Here is a 16281-nt window from a genome sequence, read left to right on the forward strand (position 1 = left end):
TTATCATTAGTGTCTTGCGAGTAAACAAGATTTAACAATTGAATTAGTCATTTCAACAATAGCTGCAAAACGCATAAAGTTAACGGTTATGCAGAACTACTGAAACATGTCATTTAAGTTGGGTGAATGACCCAAAGCCTCTAAAAATAAATGAAAAGTTATTTAATTAGACGAACCGTGGGGGTTTTCCAGGTTCTATTATCAATTTTTATAAACAAACGCGAACCGTCAATCTTTCAAACTACAGTGTCTGGACATAGCAGCCGTGTTACTTATTGCTTACTTACTTAGCAGTCGCTACAACCGTGTCGGGGTGCTTTAGAAGACCTAGATACCGTTCGCAGTCGAGTTCCGGATCTGCCAATCCAGTGTCCTATATTTGAACGCATTAACGATGTCACTCCATCTCAATTAGATTACGGACTGGGTTGTCCGGTGCCATTCTCATGACATGACCTACCCACCGGAGCCTGGCATTGTTTTGTTTTCGCACGAACAGGGCCTGTCTCGCCAGTCGCTATAATGTAGAGTTTGCCTAGAAAAGTTAAGACCGTTGGGGTAACTCCGGTGGCCGAGACGACACGGCAGGACCGAGGTTCAAATCCCGTCCAGACCGCCTCCCCGTACGCAGGGCTGACTACTTTGGTTCGGGACATCAAAGCCAGAAATGGCAGACCAAGACCTTTCAAGGTTGTAGTGCCAAGGAAGAAGAATTAGTACGACCGCACAAGGCGTACGCATCCAGGTTGTTATTGATGCTGCGACCCACTTTCTATACGTCACCCTTACATACACCAGTATGTTTTGGCAGGGCAATTGAAGGTAATTTTTGGTTTTCACCTCGTTAATCTCCAACTCGAAGACTTCTGTCCAAAGCTGTGATAAGCTTCTGCCAGACAAGAAAACACCAACGAACATTACTAGATAGAAGATCTCTATCTACCGCCAGATTGAAGAGAAGACAACCTAAGCGAATGCTTTTTGGTGACAGTATACGCCTTCACCTGATATGTGTTGGAGATTTTTGCCATTCTAACCAGAATCAGAAGGAAGGTTTAATCAGCTCTATTGACAGCAGAAGATAGATTGAAATAGAAACAAAATAGAAGACCTTGATTAGTTGTTGTATGGATCGATTGTATGAAAAAAGACAGTTAATTGTAAACATGTGGAGCATGATAGGCGTAACATTTGTTTCGCTTTCGATCATCGTTTGCCGATTCAATACTCTGTAAGTTCTGTAGCGCTCGAACGGCGCGGTGGTCTTCTAGTGATAACTCAAATGAATCATCGAGGATTTAAATTTGCACTCAAGTAGCAGTACGACGATGCGATGATAATCGCAATGAATGCCAATGAATGAATATTTGCAATACGGGCGGTGCGCATTGCTCTGTAACTCATCATTATCATCTCTTTCCTCGCCAGAAACCACGTACCGCTGTACAAAAATGCTGTGCCGAATCGGTAACTCATCCCTACCCTTGTGACAAGACCATAATATCAATATCCTTTCCGCTTACTTTTACTAACTTATCTTACAAACCAGTTCAACTTGCATAAGTGTCATCTGTAGGTAAATTGTCATGAAAACCTTCCAGTTATCGATTGTATAGTTATCGTGTATCAAAAATTCGTGTATTTGGACCTTCGCTATACATAATGAATGATTGTTCTATATATTAAAGCTTACAGAAACACACTCGCACAAAGAGATGGAAGATACATGGAGCCTAAAGAATGCTCCCCAGCTAGCTCCCTTTCCGTGTGGTTGCACTGAACTAAATCGTACGCTAGTAACAAAAAGCTTGATTAATTTATTCAACCCACTCACTCTCTGCAACGCGAGCCGCACATGCACAGGCTTGCCGGTTTGAACCATTCTTTGCATACAAGTGCGGCCGCGCGACAGGAGCAAGATTGCGGCACCATGTCGATTCACTTGTAGACCCATGTTCGAGCAATTTGGGGGGGAAATAATTATACCTTATGTACGTAACGAAAGAAAGCATTATTCCTTTCTCTAGCGGTTAATCTTAGGATCTACGGTCGTCTTAATGTAGCAGAATAAAAATAAAAAGCAGGACAGTTAAGACCTCAACAAAAACATAATAACGGATCAGTAAATACGCTCAGTGTCTCTCGAGCGTCGACGATGAATCTCTCCTGTTTTAACTATGCTCGGAAAAGAGGGGAAGGGGTTGGGGATGCTGATGGTTGGTGTGGGGAAACGGACAAATTGGTATGGAACAATTTGTTCTTCCTTTTTGTTTTACTCGGCATTAGCTTCCGGGTGTCGTTCCAACAGCATGGCAACGCCCTGTCCACCGGCAGCACAAGCAGCAATGAGACCGAGCTGTCCATTTTCGCGTACTAGACGGTTTGCCTGAAAGCCCACGACCGCCGTAACGGTAAACATTAGTCATAATGGTCACAGCAATTGTTCGCTTGATTAAAGCATAATTTCAGCGTATTCTGCCTACTCACCGTATGCATGCACAAACGAACGCCGGTAGCCGCGAACGGATGTCCGATCGACAGCGAGCCTCCCCAGTTGTTCCACTTGGACATATCCGGCGCACCGAACTTTTCGCTCAGTCCCAGATAGTTCTTGCAGAAGTAGTCGGAATCCAGTGCTTTCAGGTTAGCGATGATTTGGCCCTGCAATATAGATCGAACCCGAAAGTGAATCACTTCGTCCAAGTGCAGTCCATCGTCGCTGGGAACTTACAGCAAAAGCTTCATGAATTTCCCATGTATCAATGTCCTTCAGCGTAAGACCGGCCTTCTTGAGCAGCTTCGGGATGCCATACGCCGGGCCAAGCAGCAGCTGGTCGATAGGGTCCTGTGACACGTACAAAAAGTCTCGCAGGTATGCTTTCGGGCGCAAGCCGAGCGATTTGGCTTTCTCCTCGGTCATCACCAGACAGGCGGATGCACCGTCCGTAAGGAAGGATGCGTTAGCAGCCGTCACCGTACCGTACGGTTTCACGAAGGCCGGCTTTAGCTTGGCCAACGATTCCTTCGTCGACACGCGAATACCATTGTCCTTCTCGATCGTTTTGTCTACGCCCGACACCTTGAACGGTACCAGGTCGGTAAAGTAACCCTTGTCCTGTGCTTCCTTGGCTAGGGTGTGCGAACGCAGCGCATAATCGTCCTGCTCCTGGCGGGAAGCATTGAAGGCCGCTGCCAACCGATCCGCCGAGTGACCCATCGTTTCGCCCGATGAAAATTCAGCGACCGCAGGGAGTTCCGGAGCGAAAAAGTCCGGACGAATGGTGGAGAGCAGCTGCAATCGCTGACCGACGGTTTTTGCCTTGTTGGCACGCAGCATCAGCGAGCGCATCTTGCGACTGTGGCGGATCGGAACGTCCGACATGAACTCGACACCACCGGCTACGATGGTATCGTACGTGCCGGTCGCAATCAGTCCCATTCCGGTCGTGATGGCTTGGTTGGAGCTAATGCACGCCATCGTCACGGTGTGGGCCGGGGTTTTGTTGCTGAAGCCAGCGCTGAGCGCCGCTTCTCGTGCAATGTTGGACGTTTTCACCTCCTGGATGACCGTGCCGTACACGATGTAGTCGATCACTTCTTTGTCGATCTTCGTTTTACGAAGAAGGCTCCTAAAATGGACAATAGTATGCGTGTTTAATCTACAAACGCAAGAAGCTAACAGTTGCAGGGGAATGAAACGCTTTCTTACAGCAGCGAATGGCGGGCTAGCTCATGGGGCATCAGCTTCGAGTAGTCCGAGCCGGACGTTAGGAAAGGCGTGCGGACTCCATCGACCAGTACTACATTTTTGCCTGTTTTATCCGGCAGCCGGCGGGGTTCGTACACAGTGTTCGTGGTGCTAATGCTTCGAAGGGCTAGAATTAGAAAAAACAGAAGGAAACCATAAGGTCGTTGTTTACGGAAAGCACGTGTAGTGTTGCGGAAAAATTTTTCCGCTGTGGGTGTAGATGATAAGGATCAGCAAATTTAAAGGTAAACTAAATCTCTGGTCACGTTGGTTTCCTTTGCCAAATAAGAAAAAAACTGATCAAACGTTGCGATTAAGCAAGGAGATAAACAGACCGCCGACAGGATTGACCGGTGTCCGGGTTGCTGATAAAGCAGCAAACCCATGTCATGTAACCGCGGTTCGGCCACGGGCAGCAGCGATGATTTCAAAACAAAACGCTCCGATACGATGACGTGCCAAGTGTGGTGGTGTTGGTGCCCATCGGTGTTGATGCGTTGGACTTTGAACTTTCTACTTTGTACGGGATCAAACAGCGGACCCTTGCATATATGCAGTAAGCTATCCAGCGCCAACATTCCTGACTCCGATTATGAAACAGTTGTTTGGAATAAGTTAGGACTATTTGCTTGCTAACAAATTCCAGCAAAACGGGAGCTCGTTTGTTCCGAAACCATCCCATCCATAATGGCCGAAGGCAAAGTCCAACTAGAGATTCGTTGACGATTGATCGTCAACAATGGCTAACACTTACCGGTTTTGGCAAGACTTCCAGTTAAGGATGAGGTAGACTTTGCAAGGTTCACTAAATTGTAGGCCATGGTAAAGCGTTAAATAGAAATACAAAACGGTTTCACTAATTAACAAACGAACAAAATCAGCGGAGCGAGCGACACTGTCTGATTCCACCGAAGGGACAACCCGAATAATTAAAGACGGCGAGATTGCCGAATAAATCTTCGCTTATTCGTGTTGGTTGAGCAAGCCCCGGATAATCGAACATCTCTGAGTGAATATGACGTACGTCATGAATGCGCGTTTCTTGCGGGCTACCCAATAGGCAAACCATGCAATATTGGAAGTCCTATAAGAAAAATGCCTTGAATTGCAAGCCGATGGAACGAACGCGTTTTTTCGGATTTGTCGTGTCTAGTTGAGTCTTCAAATTATTCTCGTTTTATCTTAAGATTCTCGGTTAGATTGTTCCTGCTCGATAATGTCTTACCAAGCTACTGGATTAAATCCTTGTGGATCCAGCACTCGGTAAAAACTCGATGCACGACCTCTGTTTCAATTAGACCGCACGTTGGAGCCATCGGGCCGGCTATTTATAATGCATAAATGGAGGGTTGTACGGTTTACTTGTTCCTCCTGAAATAGCAAAGCTCTAGTTCATTTCTTATTACAGCGATATTCTTCTTGAGAGGAATCATGGCTTTCCGTTCTTTATACTCATCAGTTTTTACATTTTCGAGTAGCATATTAAATTGGGATGCTTCCATTGTAGACAAAGAGGGCATGTTAAATTCTAAAAACAGCGAACATTCGCTCAATGTTGTAGCTATGTCTGCAATCAATCTACTGTCAAGACACTCATTTAGTAGGGCAACTAACTTCGGACGGAATGGAAACTTGCCTTGATAATTGTTTGATTTAAGACTTATTATTCTTTAGACCCAGCTGCACAGCACTGAAGCTGACTCAATCTGTTGAGCTTCTCGGTTTGACGCGACGAGTGCCTATCAGGCAACACGGAATGAGTGCCAGTCGGGCTACATTTTGTACAACACACACACACACTTTAACTTTGAATAAAGATTCATTCCTGCATCAAGCGTACAAGCGTCTACACGTCTTTTCCTTTGGGTGCAACAGTCCACTCGTTTTTTCCACTTTGTTTCTCTTCTAGTTCAACAGGTTATGGGCCCAGCTCAGTGTGGCCAGTTCAATTGAAAAGTGCGCGACGCGGTTCGGAATCACAGTGATTTTTTCGGCGTGAAAAAATTAGGACATTTCCGGAAGGTACGCGGTGCGGTTAAGGAATCGTGTGTTTTTCGTGGTGAAAGAAAAAATCCAACCGGGAACGGTTCGGCACGAGCAAAAATGGATTTTTCGAAAGTGGGTGTCATCCGGCTGAACAACCGAAACTATCGGTCGTGGGCTTTCAAAGTGCAGATGTTGATGATGCGGGAGGGTACGTGGACGTACGTTGACCCGGGTGTCGCGCCGACACCGGTAACTCCGGAGTGGACGGAGGGTGATTCGAAGGCGCGGGCGACCATTGCTTTGTTGGTTGAGGATAACCAACACAATCTCATCATGACAAAGAACACAGCGAAAGAGACATGGGATGCGCTCAAGGCACACCACCACAAAGCCACTCTTACCGGGAAAGTTTCGTTGCTGAAAGAGATTTGCAATGCAAACTATCATGAAGGTGAGAATATGGAAGATTTTTTATACGGCATGGAAGATCTCTACTCTCGGCTGGAGAATTCGGGTGAAAAACTCTCGGCGAACATGCAGGTGGCCATGATTTTGCGGAGCCTTCCAAAAGCATTTGACGCTCTTACTACCGCTTTGGAAAGTCGTTCCGATAAAGAGCTAACGATGGAACTTGTGCGGGCAAAGCTGATCGACGAAAGTGAGAAGCTGTACGGCGGAAAGGTGCAGGAGGAGCGAGTGCTGAAGGCGAAAAGTGAAGCAAAACCAGGCGCGTGTTTCTTTTGTGGTCAATCTGGCCATAAGAAACGGGACTGCAAAGAGTTCCTGAATCGGAAGAGCAGCGGGGAAGGCGAAAAGAAGAAAAAGAATAAGCCGAATAAAAAAGAACTAGTGAAAATAGTGCGCGAAAACGACACAAGTTCGTTTACGTTCATGGTTCGTCAGCCTGAAATTCGCGGTAACGATCGGTCGTGGCTAATCGACTCGGGTGCTAGTTCGCACATGTGTAGCGACAAAAGCGCGTTCACGGTAATGGAACAAAGCTTGCGTTCAAATGTTACCGTCGCAGATGGCAGCGAAAATCGCGTCGAAGGTGTTGGCGATTGCCTGATCAAGTGTGCGGTTGAAAACGGCGAAATAATTGAAATCACGCTACGGGGTGTGTTGTATGTCCCTACGCTGGAGGGAAACATGATTTCAATCGGTAAACTCGCGGAAAAAGGTGTGCGTGCAGTTTTTGACAACACCGGGTGCAAACTCGTTTACGGAAATACGATCGTCGCGGTCGCGGATAAAGTGAGCGATATGTATTGGTTGCGAATTGCACAGGATCGAGTGATGAAATCAGTCGTAAAAGAGCACACGAAAAATTGCCAACACACTTGGCATCGTCGTCTTGGGCACAGGGATCCAGCTGTCATCGGTGAAATGAAGCGGTACGACTTGGTGTCGGGTCTAAAAGTGGTCGACTGCGGTATCCGCTGGACCTGCGAATGCTGCATCGAATGCAAAATGGCACGCTCGCCATTTCCACCAGTTGCAGAAAAAACCTCGACAGAAGTGCTGGATATAATCCACAGTGATGTGTGCGGCCCAATGGAAGAAACGACCTTAGGGGGATGCCGTTACTATATGACCCTAATAGACGATCATAGTAGGTATACTTTCGTCTATTTTCTCAAAAAGAAATCGGAGGTCGAGAATAAGATTCGCGAATACGTGAAATTGGTTCAAAACCAGTTTGGCCGGAAACCGCGGATCATTCGCTCCGATCAGGGAGGAGAATACTTCAGTAAGGCGCTTCGAAAATTCTGTGCGGACGAAGGAATAAAGATGGAATTTACTGCAGCATATTCACCCCAGCAAAATGGTGTCGCGGAGCGGAAGAACCGATCGCTCACGGAGATGGGTCGGTGTATGCTTCGGGATGCAGGTATGCATAAGCGATTTTGGGCGGAAGCAGTCAATACCGCTTGCTACTTGCAAAATCGATTGCCGTCTGCTGCAGTAGATCGTACGCCATTCGAGATCTGGTTCGGCAAAAAACCAGATTTGACCAACCTGCGACTGTTTGGATGTGTTGGATACGTACTGATTCCGTCGGTGAAACGAAAAAAGTTAGACGTCAAGGCGGAGCGTATGACTTTTGTCGGCTATTCCGGCGAACATAAGGCGTATCGGATGCTAAACACTAAGACGGGAGAAATTCAAATCAGTCGGGATGTCCGTTTTCTTGAGATTGATGACGGATCCAAGGAGCAGACATACGGCGATCCCAAAATAGAGGATAATCCGACTGAAAGCGTTGAAATTGAGTGGTCTCTCGATGAAACGAAACAGGAAGCTAAAACCAACGTGGCCAATGAAACAACCTCCGAATCTGAATTTTACGGTTGGGATTGTTCAGACGATGGCTGGCCACGAGGTTTTTGGAACGATAATGATAACAATTGGCTTCGCGGACTGTGGGACGATGACGACACTGAAGCTGGAGCTGCGGAGCCGGAGGCGGTGCTGGATGTAATACCGGAGGCGATGCCAGCGGCTGTGCCGGTGGTGTCGAGTACTCCCGTTCGTCGTTCACAAAGAGCGACAGCTGGCGTTCCACCGGCAAGATATGACGAAGAAGTATATCTGGCGAAGGAATGTATAACCGAACCAAAAACGTATAAGGAAGCTGTATCTGGTCCTCAGAGTGCCGAATGGAAATCAGCGATGGCAGAAGAAATGCAGTCCCATCACGAAAATGGAACGTGGGAGCTAGCGGAGCTGCCGCCGCACCGAAAGGCTATCGGGTCGAAATGGATCTTCAAGTGTAAAGCGGATGAAGACGGTCATTTCGTTCGGTATAAAGCACGGCTGGTGGCGCAGGGTTTCTGCCAGAAATTCGGGACGGATTACGACCTAGTGTTTGCCCCCGTCGTAAAGCAGATTACTTTCCGGACGATGCTGGTTCTGGCGAGTAAAAGGAAGATGTTAACAAAGCACGTTGACATAAAGACGGCGTACCTACATGGTCTTCTCAAGGAGGAGATTTTTATGCGCCAGCCACAGGGATTCGAGAGCGGTAACCCGAACGAAGTCTGCAGGCTGCATCGCAGCATTTACGGGCTCAAGCAGGCAGCTCGTGTCTGGAATACGAAGATCGACGACGTACTGAAAACAATGGGTTTCATCCAATCAACGGCGGACCCATGTTTGTACATACGCGAAAAAGCGGTTCGGCGGAACGATGGGCGTTACTGTATGGACCAACAAGCTTACTTGGAACGAGTTCTGGAGCGTTTCGGCATGCTGGATGCTAAACCGTCCAAATACCCGATGGATCCCGGCTTCTTAAAACGAAAGGAGGAGAATGGCAGGATGTTGGATTCGCCAAAAGCGTATCAAAGTCTCATAGGGGCTCTGTTGTACGCTGCAGTGACCAGCAGACCCGATATTGCAATCGCCACGGCCATTCTGGGCAGGAGAGTGCAAGATCCATCAGAAGCAGATTGGAACGAGGCCAAACGGATACTACGTTACCTCAAGGGTACACTGGATAGTGTATTGTACCTTGGAAGCGGCGAACAGAAGCTGGAGTGTTTTGTGGACGCCGATTGGGCAGGCGACGAGAGCGACCGCAAATCCAACTCGGGGTTCGTGTTTAAGTTCGGCGGCGGGCTCATCGGATGGGGCTGTCATAAGCAGAAGTGCGTGGCACTATCTAGCACCGAGGCCGAATATATTTCTCTTGCCGAGTGTCTACAGGAGGTAAAGTGGATCCTGAAACTGATGGCGGATGTTGGCGAGCAACTGGATGGTCCAGTTCTGGTCAACGAAGACAATCAAAGTTGCATTGCGCTGACTAAAGGAGACCGAGCCGAACGCAAAGCAAAACACATCGATACGAAATTTAATTTCGTGAAAGATATGGTTCGGGACGGCATCGTGAAACTGCAGTACTGCCCAACCGAACACATGCAAGCTGATCTGCTTACCAAACCGTTGCAAGCAGTGAAACTTCGACAACTTAGGGAAGCGATCGGAATAAAATCATTCAGTGTTGAGGAGGAGTGTTGAGCTTCTCGGTTTGACGCGACGAGTGCCTATCAGGCAACACGGAATGAGTGCCAGTCGGGCTACATTTTGTACAACACACACACACACTTTAACTTTGAATAAAGATTCATTCCTGCATCAAGCGTACAAGCGTCTACACGTCTTTTCCTTTGGGTGCAACAGTCCACTCGTTTTTTCCACTTTGTTTCTCTTCTAGTTCAACACAATCAAGCTACTATATATTCAGAATTCACATAAACGTTCCCTTGCTGCTCTTTTGATCTGGATCCTTTTTATCGTTTGATATCTTCTCTCGGTTTGAAAGGATCACTCCAGACTCGCATATCTGTGAGATAGCAGAACAAAAAGCATAGTTATTGTACAACCATCGTTCTGATGTGAGGCCATGACAAATAACGACATACTTCCTGGTTGGATTTCTTCCTGTTTAATGCCGGCCCGATTCATTTGTTGGACTTTTTCTAAAACAGATAGAAGATAGTTAGTAATCGAAATCAATTCATACACCACCATGCTCGCCGGGATGTCTTTACTGTATTCTTCGGGGTACAGCATCGGGTGCACGATGATTGGATAGCATGCCAGCGCAATGAATCCCACGATACCGCCAACGAGTAACGCGTAGTTTTTCCCTTTCAGAACTGTCGGTGCCATTGCAAAATCTACTCTGTTGATAGTAAAAACGACCTGTGTCCGTCTCAAATTCACTTCAACTTGCTTCAATCCTTACCGCTGGCCGGTGTTGAGCGATGTTATGCAAAACCAAAACACACACAAAACATCTGATTTTGACAGTTGTCGGGCGACGTAATTGCAGGGTTCGTGAGCGAACTCGTTCATCGACATAAAACGTCGGCGTTCGCCGTTTCGCCCAAAAACAGTTTCAAAAAGTCGACATCAAAAATACCGTGACTCAATGGAGGAGAACAGCACACAGGCATAGCTTTTAGTGGAAGCAATTCTTCAAGGTTAATCAAACTTAAGCATTTATTAGTAAGGATAAAAGAGATCACATAAATCAATGATGCTGTTCCGAGGCTGAGTCACACAAGAAACACAGTTTCAGCTACATGAAATGCGTTGCTCTATCGATGCTCCTTGCTGTTCGCAACGCATTCTCTGATCTGGTGCACCATCCACTGGACGCCATCCTGCAAGCCTTCCCCGGTGAGCGCGTTGCTCGAGCTAATATGCCACGGTTTGTCCTTGATTTTTTCCAACCCCAGCCCAGCCGCTATCTTGACACTCGACAGCGCATCCGTGCAGTCCATTTTGTTGGCAAAGAAAAGGATAGGTACACGGCGGTTGGCAATATCCGGATGCTGTAGTAAAATCTCCAGCTCATCTTTAACGACCACTGTTGAATAGAAGAAACGAAAAACTATGAGAGTTTTGCTCGTGTATCGTATCGGTCGGCCTTACCCAAGCGCATACGATCGCTCGAATCAATCACGAAAACTATTCCTTGGCATGATTTGAAGTGATGCTCCCATAGACTGCGATAGCGCGTCGCGCCGGACATGTCGAACGCGGTAAAGAACACGCCCTGATCTGGAATTAGAAGGCAAACTAGTTACAGTACCACCAGCAAAAAAAAAAGGGGAAGAAGGTTTTAGTAGTTAGAAATAAAAATTAAAGTTTATCCAGTTGGAGAGGATACAATTATGAAGTGATGCAATGTAAATCCTACTTGCTACTAGGTACAGGTGTTTCAAGTACCGGATGTTTACTAAAACCTAGGAAAAGTACCCTTGACCATGCTCTAGGCCTTTATCTGTTTCCTACTCTCCGTCCGATAATTACATCACGCGTGCCAACGAGCCAACGAGTAAAAGATTGTCTGCTGACCGCGAGAGTAATCAGTACAGCTGTAGACTTCAAGTCGAGAGCACCAGACCAGACCACAGGGGCCATATCACCACAGGCAACATGCGTATCGGAGCTACAATCCCCAACTTCCAGGCGGACTCTACCAAGGGTCCGATCGATTTCTACGAATGGATTGGTGACTCGTGAGTGTGGGCTTCGATGCGGAGCAGGTGCCATTCAAACGGGGAGCCCAAAAGTGATAACCCAAAATTCCGTTTGCTCTCGGTTTCTCTTTCCTAGCTGGTGTGTTTTATTTTCACACCCAGCCGATTTTACGCCAGTTTGCACAACGGAACTTGGAAGGATCGCAGTGCACCAGCCTCATTTTGAGAAGCGCAATGTGAAGGTCCTTGCCCATTCGGTCGATGATCTCAAGTGTCACGTGGATTGGGTGAATGTGAGTGTTGCTAAGTCATCAGTGATGTTAAATGTGATCTTGAGTTCATAAAATTTCTCCTCTATCTCGCAGGACATCAAGTCGTACTGTCCGGATATTATCGGTAACTTTCCCTACCCCATCATCGCCGACCCAAGCCGTGATTTGGCCGTCCGATTCGGTATGCTGGACGAGAAGGATAAGGACAACGTGGAGCTAGCGCAAACGGTGCGCGCCCTGTTCATCATTAGCCCCGATAAGAAAGTCCGTCTTACGATGCACTATCCAACGTCCACGGGCCGTAATGTAGAGTGCGTGCAGTAGCGTCACCGCCTTTCGGCGCACACTTTTTTATTCGTATGGTCAAATTATTTAACCCGTCTCACTTCCTACGTTTCAGTGAAATTCTGCGTGTCATCGACTCACTGCAGCTGACCGACCGCTTGAAGGTGATTGCGACGCCCGCCAACTGGACGGTATGTTTCTAGCCTGCAGCCCGCGATAATGGTTGATGCATTGTTTTTAATCGCATTGTTGAAATTTATCATTTCGAATAGCCCGGAACGAAGGTCATGATTCTGCCCAGTGTCAGTGAGGAGGATGCGGACAAACTGTTCCCCAACGGAATCGAACGCGTCTCGATGCCCTCGGGCAATGTTTACGTTCGGACCACGACCGATTACAAGTAGGCTTGCCGGTCTCCGATGGAACGAGGTTTTAACGAATTCGCAACCGATGCGTGACATAATAAAAGAAAGTCTTACGTTTATTAAAACGACGTTTTGCAATCAGCGAGCTTTTTTTTGTCGTGCGAAATGATGAAGCGCTGGTCTCTTATCGATAGTGACGAAAAAACAAAAATCATTGATTGCTGCTGTCATCAACGGAGCATTCTCAGGAGACAAGTAAGCTGGCTGGGAATTCAGATTCAGCTTCACAACGTTTGCCGCATACTGGATTCCATCATCGTGACGTGAATCGCAATTCCTTCCAATGGTTTGCAACAACAACTGACCGCTTCCGCACGTGAGCGGAACGCTTGGCCCTTCAAGGTAAGCTTGTACGTTTCAAGTGGATCCAAGTTGCTTATCCATTGACGGCGCTTGGTCGTGACACTCGGTCTCTTTGGGGTGAATTGTTTCCTCGTAGCGTTTCGTAGTAGAAGAGTGATTAATATTCATAGGCAGTGTTTACCAGCCAGCCAAGCCTTCGCCGTGTTTGCTTAATGTTCTAGATAAGGTAATGGTGGATTTAAATTGATAATTGGATTTGTGTGATGCATTGCAGCGTGCCGGAGAAGCATTTCTGCATCACGTGTATCAAATCATAGCATCCGGACAGAACTCGGTGGTGCATCTGGTATGGACAATAAATCAATTGGACGATTCAACACAGACTATTTTTGAATTGCTAATATAGAAACGTTCAGTGGATTATTTTTATCTCGTATCCTCCATTCAAGAATCATTCTACAAAAATAGTGGAATCCCTGGTAAAGAGGCTTTTGGAAGTTATCAGAGAAAAAATGTTTTTTGGGCCCTTTGAGCGATCAGTTAATCATTAAAGTATATCCCGAAAAGTATATGTTGCTGCATATTAACGGATATTAAATGTTGCTGCTAATTATGTCTCCATCGGCGGCTCGGTTTCCGAGGCGGCAGCGGCGCCGATCTTCACTCGGGGCAGGGCCGGGGTTCAAATCCCATCCAGACCGCTTCCCGCTTCGTAGGGCAGACCGCTTCGTAGGGCTACTTTTCTTCTTTTAAAATTAAGTCACAGAAAGCCAATAATGGCAGGTCGAAATTAGATCAATCATCATAATTTTTTCTTAAGTTTCGCAGGCGCAGTAGTTTACCATGAACGTAGGTGCGTAAATCAAAGAATAACTAAGTTAAAAAATATTCAGTAGCACGTTCGATGAGATTTTTATTTTGAAAGCGTCCTAAGCTTGTACTTTTTTGAAGACGGTGAGTCAAGTTGCGGAAGTACATGGCGTGGACTAATATGGCGTTCAACAACACAACTCTGCAAGCTATGTTAAAAAATATTCAGTAGCACGTTCGATGAGATTTTTATTCTGAAAGCGTCCTAAGCTTGTACTTCTTTGAAGACGGTGAGTCAAGTTGCGGAAGTACATGGCGTGGACTAATATGGCGCTCAACAACACAACTCTGCAAGCTATGTTCCCAAATTGATATATTTAGTAATATGCTAAGAAAAACTTCCTATACATTTCTGACAGCATACTAGCAGGGAAAGGTTTATGTCGAAAGGTTAAAGCAGCTACTACCCAAAAATCTAAGGCCAATATATACGCTAATAATTTACTCTTCCACACAATTATGGACAATCGTGGAACGAATTGTTTGAACATCTGGAAGTGTACATTAACTTACATTAATGTCTTAACTTCCATCTGCTCGTAAATAGCTGACTTTCTGTTGAGATTTCAAATTAAACATCTTTCCAAACCTTTGTGGAGGGCAGGCCATAGCTAGTCTTCTTCATCGGTTGTAAAACCGTAGCCGTATATCTCTTTCTTCTGAACCTAACGACCTCTTATCTTAGGTCATGCCTGCCATTTCTGGCTTACCAAGACTTAATGATACCACTTAGTTGCATAGTCAATTCTCACTGCGGGAGATCGGTCTGGATGAGATTTGAACTCCGATCCTGCCGTATGAAGGCTGGTGCCGTTCTCGCCCCTACCACCGTCCACCGTATAGATATTCCTCTATACGGGGAAGCAGTCTTGATGGGATTTGATATACTTTTAACCACCCAGGAGCATAACGAGCCTATGAATTGCTTAATTTGAATCACAACCTTTCCACGACTTGATAACACACATTTTTTCTATCTACAACAACCAGCAACACCACAAAACCCATGCTCTGATTTTACTTCGCTTACAAGCCCCAAAACGGTGCGGTAAAATCGATACGTCCTTGGTGCATAGATGAACTTTAGGCTTTTTTTCGATTTCTGAGCACCGACTGTGCATGAGTGTGTTCATGAAACAAAACAAAAATAAAGATATGATGTTCGTAAAACAAAAAATCCCTTACGGTAGTAAATCATGTGTACTTACTTTCAAATCGTTCCACACTAAAGCCAACGGTCGGCACAACGATGGAGGTCCGTTCGTTCGGGTTCTTGAAGTGGTTCACAATCGTCGATTTGCCGCTGTTGTTCAACCCGACCACCAGTATGTTGATCTGTTCCTTTTTGATTTTCAGCATGTTGGCAAGCTTGTCGAACAGCCCCATGATGGTGCCGGGATGCACACGGTACAACACGGTACACGATCAAGAGAGATACTGTTTTCTTTCGCGCTATGGTTTTGTTCCGGGACACGCGCATACACTCGCACGCAGAGTCCACCGTGACGACGGTTAGGATTTTACCAGAATCCAGTGTAAGCTCCTTGCTGGAGCACGGCTAAAAGGAGGTAGATATTGATCACACATAACCGTCGGGAGGAGCACACTGCACGTGCTGTGCCACGGTGCCACGGTGCCTTGACGCGCGTATTCCGCGTTTTTCCTTCACCCGGTGGCCAGTGGATGGAAAAGTATCTTTTCTGTGATTTATGGGGATGCGGCGAGTTGATACACGCACCGATGGTGTATAGCCATATACACTAGCGAAAGGTGTGGCGTAAACAGTTCTCCTCACTGGCAACAATCCCCATCCTGTACGGCTGTGCTTCAATTCCACTTGGACATCAACAGTAAAGTTGATTGCAACCCACTCACTGATGTAGAGAATGAATTATCCGTTGGACGGTACTTTTCAAAACGTTGCATAACACATTACACTGATTTGTGGGGCTCATTACTTCCAGCGGAGCGTGCACCTCCATCAAATGCACTATTTACGAGTGGTAAATGAAAAAAGAAAGAAAAATGTTCCGAACTGAACGTAGAAATGAACTCATTATCGAAAACAAACATCTAACACTATGCAACGAAAACTTAAACTGTTTCACACGTGCAGACAGACAGGACGGAACGTTGTACCCCGGTCCTTGTGCTGCCGAGAGTGTGGAAAACTGATTGCTAGGTGTAAACTGCTACTGAAGAGCCAACGATGCATATACGTTCCTTCGCAGTACAATTGTTTTGGTAACGGTTGCTAGGTTGAAAAGGCGCCACCCTTCTACGGACGGTGGAAACTCACCGCCCAGTGTGTACTATGTTGAGCGCTTGTACATCGCACTGCTGGCATTGATTTTTGGTGTTAAGGATTTTTTAGGATGGCCACCGACACTGCATTACAA

At 46.4% G+C, this 16281-nt stretch overlaps 4 protein-coding genes across 5 annotated transcripts; 1 reads left to right on the plus strand and 3 right to left on the minus strand.

Moving 5' to 3' along the window:
* Positions 1–1606: 1606 nt before the first annotated feature.
* LOC118507413 (trifunctional enzyme subunit beta, mitochondrial) lies at positions 1607–4740 on the minus strand. Its single transcript, XM_036045876.1, has 5 exons — positions 4503–4740; positions 3710–3875; positions 2732–3629; positions 2488–2661; positions 1607–2386 (listed from the first exon to the last, which is right to left on the minus strand). Exons 1-5 carry the CDS (start codon positions 4567–4569, stop codon positions 2273–2275), a joined length of 1419 nt encoding a protein of 472 aa, XP_035901769.1. The 5' UTR covers positions 4570–4740; the 3' UTR covers positions 1607–2272.
* Positions 4741–5389: 649 nt separating this feature from the next.
* On the minus strand, positions 5390–10532 carry LOC118507416 (small integral membrane protein 20-like). Its single transcript, XM_036045880.1, has 4 exons — positions 10288–10532; positions 10159–10215; positions 9962–10079; positions 5390–5454 (listed from the first exon to the last, which is right to left on the minus strand). Exons 1-3 carry the CDS (start codon positions 10406–10408, stop codon positions 10027–10029), a joined length of 231 nt encoding a protein of 76 aa, XP_035901773.1. The 5' UTR covers positions 10409–10532; the 3' UTR covers positions 5390–5454; positions 9962–10026.
* Positions 10533–10698: 166 nt separating this feature from the next.
* LOC118507415 (ADP-ribosylation factor-like protein 6) lies at positions 10699–16262 on the minus strand. 2 transcript variants are annotated; one of them, XM_036045878.1, is made up of 3 exons: positions 15091–16262; positions 11177–11323; positions 10699–11111 (listed from the first exon to the last, which is right to left on the minus strand). In XM_036045878.1, the coding sequence occupies exons 1-3, from the start codon at positions 15266–15268 to the stop codon at positions 10840–10842; spliced, it is 597 nt and encodes a 198-aa protein (XP_035901771.1). In that variant the 5' UTR covers positions 15269–16262; the 3' UTR covers positions 10699–10839. The 2 variants fall into 2 exon arrangements, with proteins under 2 accessions (XP_035901771.1, XP_035901772.1); XM_036045879.1 differs by having other exon boundaries at positions 11177–11305; positions 15091–16249.
* Positions 11326–12787, plus strand: LOC118507414 (peroxiredoxin-6-like). The gene is made up of 5 exons (XM_036045877.1): positions 11326–11766; positions 11864–12020; positions 12093–12310; positions 12400–12475; positions 12557–12787. The coding sequence occupies exons 1-5, from the start codon at positions 11684–11686 to the stop codon at positions 12686–12688; spliced, it is 666 nt and encodes a 221-aa protein (XP_035901770.1). The 5' UTR covers positions 11326–11683; the 3' UTR covers positions 12689–12787.
* Positions 16263–16281: the final 19 nt, after the last annotated feature.

Source organism: Anopheles stephensi, chromosome 2, assembly GCF_013141755.1.
Source record: "Anopheles stephensi strain Indian chromosome 2, UCI_ANSTEP_V1.0, whole genome shotgun sequence".
NCBI lineage: Eukaryota > Metazoa > Arthropoda > Insecta > Diptera > Culicidae > Anopheles > Anopheles stephensi.

What these genes read in the sequence shown, in the direction of transcription:
- LOC118507413 (XM_036045876.1), bottom strand. Translation starts at nt 4,569, where the DNA reads ATGGCCTACAATTTAGTGAACCTTGCAAAGTCTACCTCATCCTTAACT. An exon ending in TGGAAGTCTTGCCAAAACCG is followed by an intron (nt 3,876 to 4,502) that starts GTAAGTGTTAGC and finishes TTCTAATTCTAG; the next exon opens with CCCTTCGAAGCATTAGCACC. An exon ending in AAATTCATGAAGCTTTTGCT is followed by an intron (nt 2,662 to 2,731) that starts GTAAGTTCCCAG and finishes TCTATATTGCAG; the next exon opens with GGCCAAATCATCGCTAACCT.
- LOC118507416 (XM_036045880.1), bottom strand. Translation starts at nt 10,408, where the DNA reads ATGGCACCGACAGTTCTGAAAGGGAAAAACTACGCGTTACTCGTTGGC. An exon ending in GCTGTACCCCGAAGAATACA is followed by an intron (nt 10,216 to 10,287) that starts GTAAAGACATCC and finishes TATCTGTTTTAG; the next exon opens with AAAAAGTCCAACAAATGAAT. An exon ending in GGAAGAAATCCAACCAGGAA is followed by an intron (nt 10,080 to 10,158) that starts GTATGTCGTTAT and finishes GCTATCTCACAG; the next exon opens with ATATGCGAGTCTGGAGTGAT.
- LOC118507414 (XM_036045877.1), top strand. Translation starts at nt 11,684, where the DNA reads ATGCGTATCGGAGCTACAATCCCCAACTTCCAGGCGGACTCTACCAAG. An exon ending in GTCACGTGGATTGGGTGAAT is followed by an intron (nt 12,021 to 12,092) that starts GTGAGTGTTGCT and finishes TCTATCTCGCAG; the next exon opens with GACATCAAGTCGTACTGTCC. An exon ending in TCCACGGGCCGTAATGTAGA is followed by an intron (nt 12,311 to 12,399) that starts GTGCGTGCAGTA and finishes CCTACGTTTCAG; the next exon opens with TGAAATTCTGCGTGTCATCG.
- LOC118507415 (XM_036045878.1), bottom strand. Translation starts at nt 15,268, where the DNA reads ATGGGGCTGTTCGACAAGCTTGCCAACATGCTGAAAATCAAAAAGGAA. An exon ending in TAGTGTGGAACGATTTGAAA is followed by an intron (nt 11,324 to 15,090) that starts GTAAGTACACAT and finishes TACTGTAACTAG; the next exon opens with TTTGCCTTCTAATTCCAGAT. An exon ending in GAGCGATCGTATGCGCTTGG is followed by an intron (nt 11,112 to 11,176) that starts GTAAGGCCGACC and finishes TCTATTCAACAG; the next exon opens with TGGTCGTTAAAGATGAGCTG.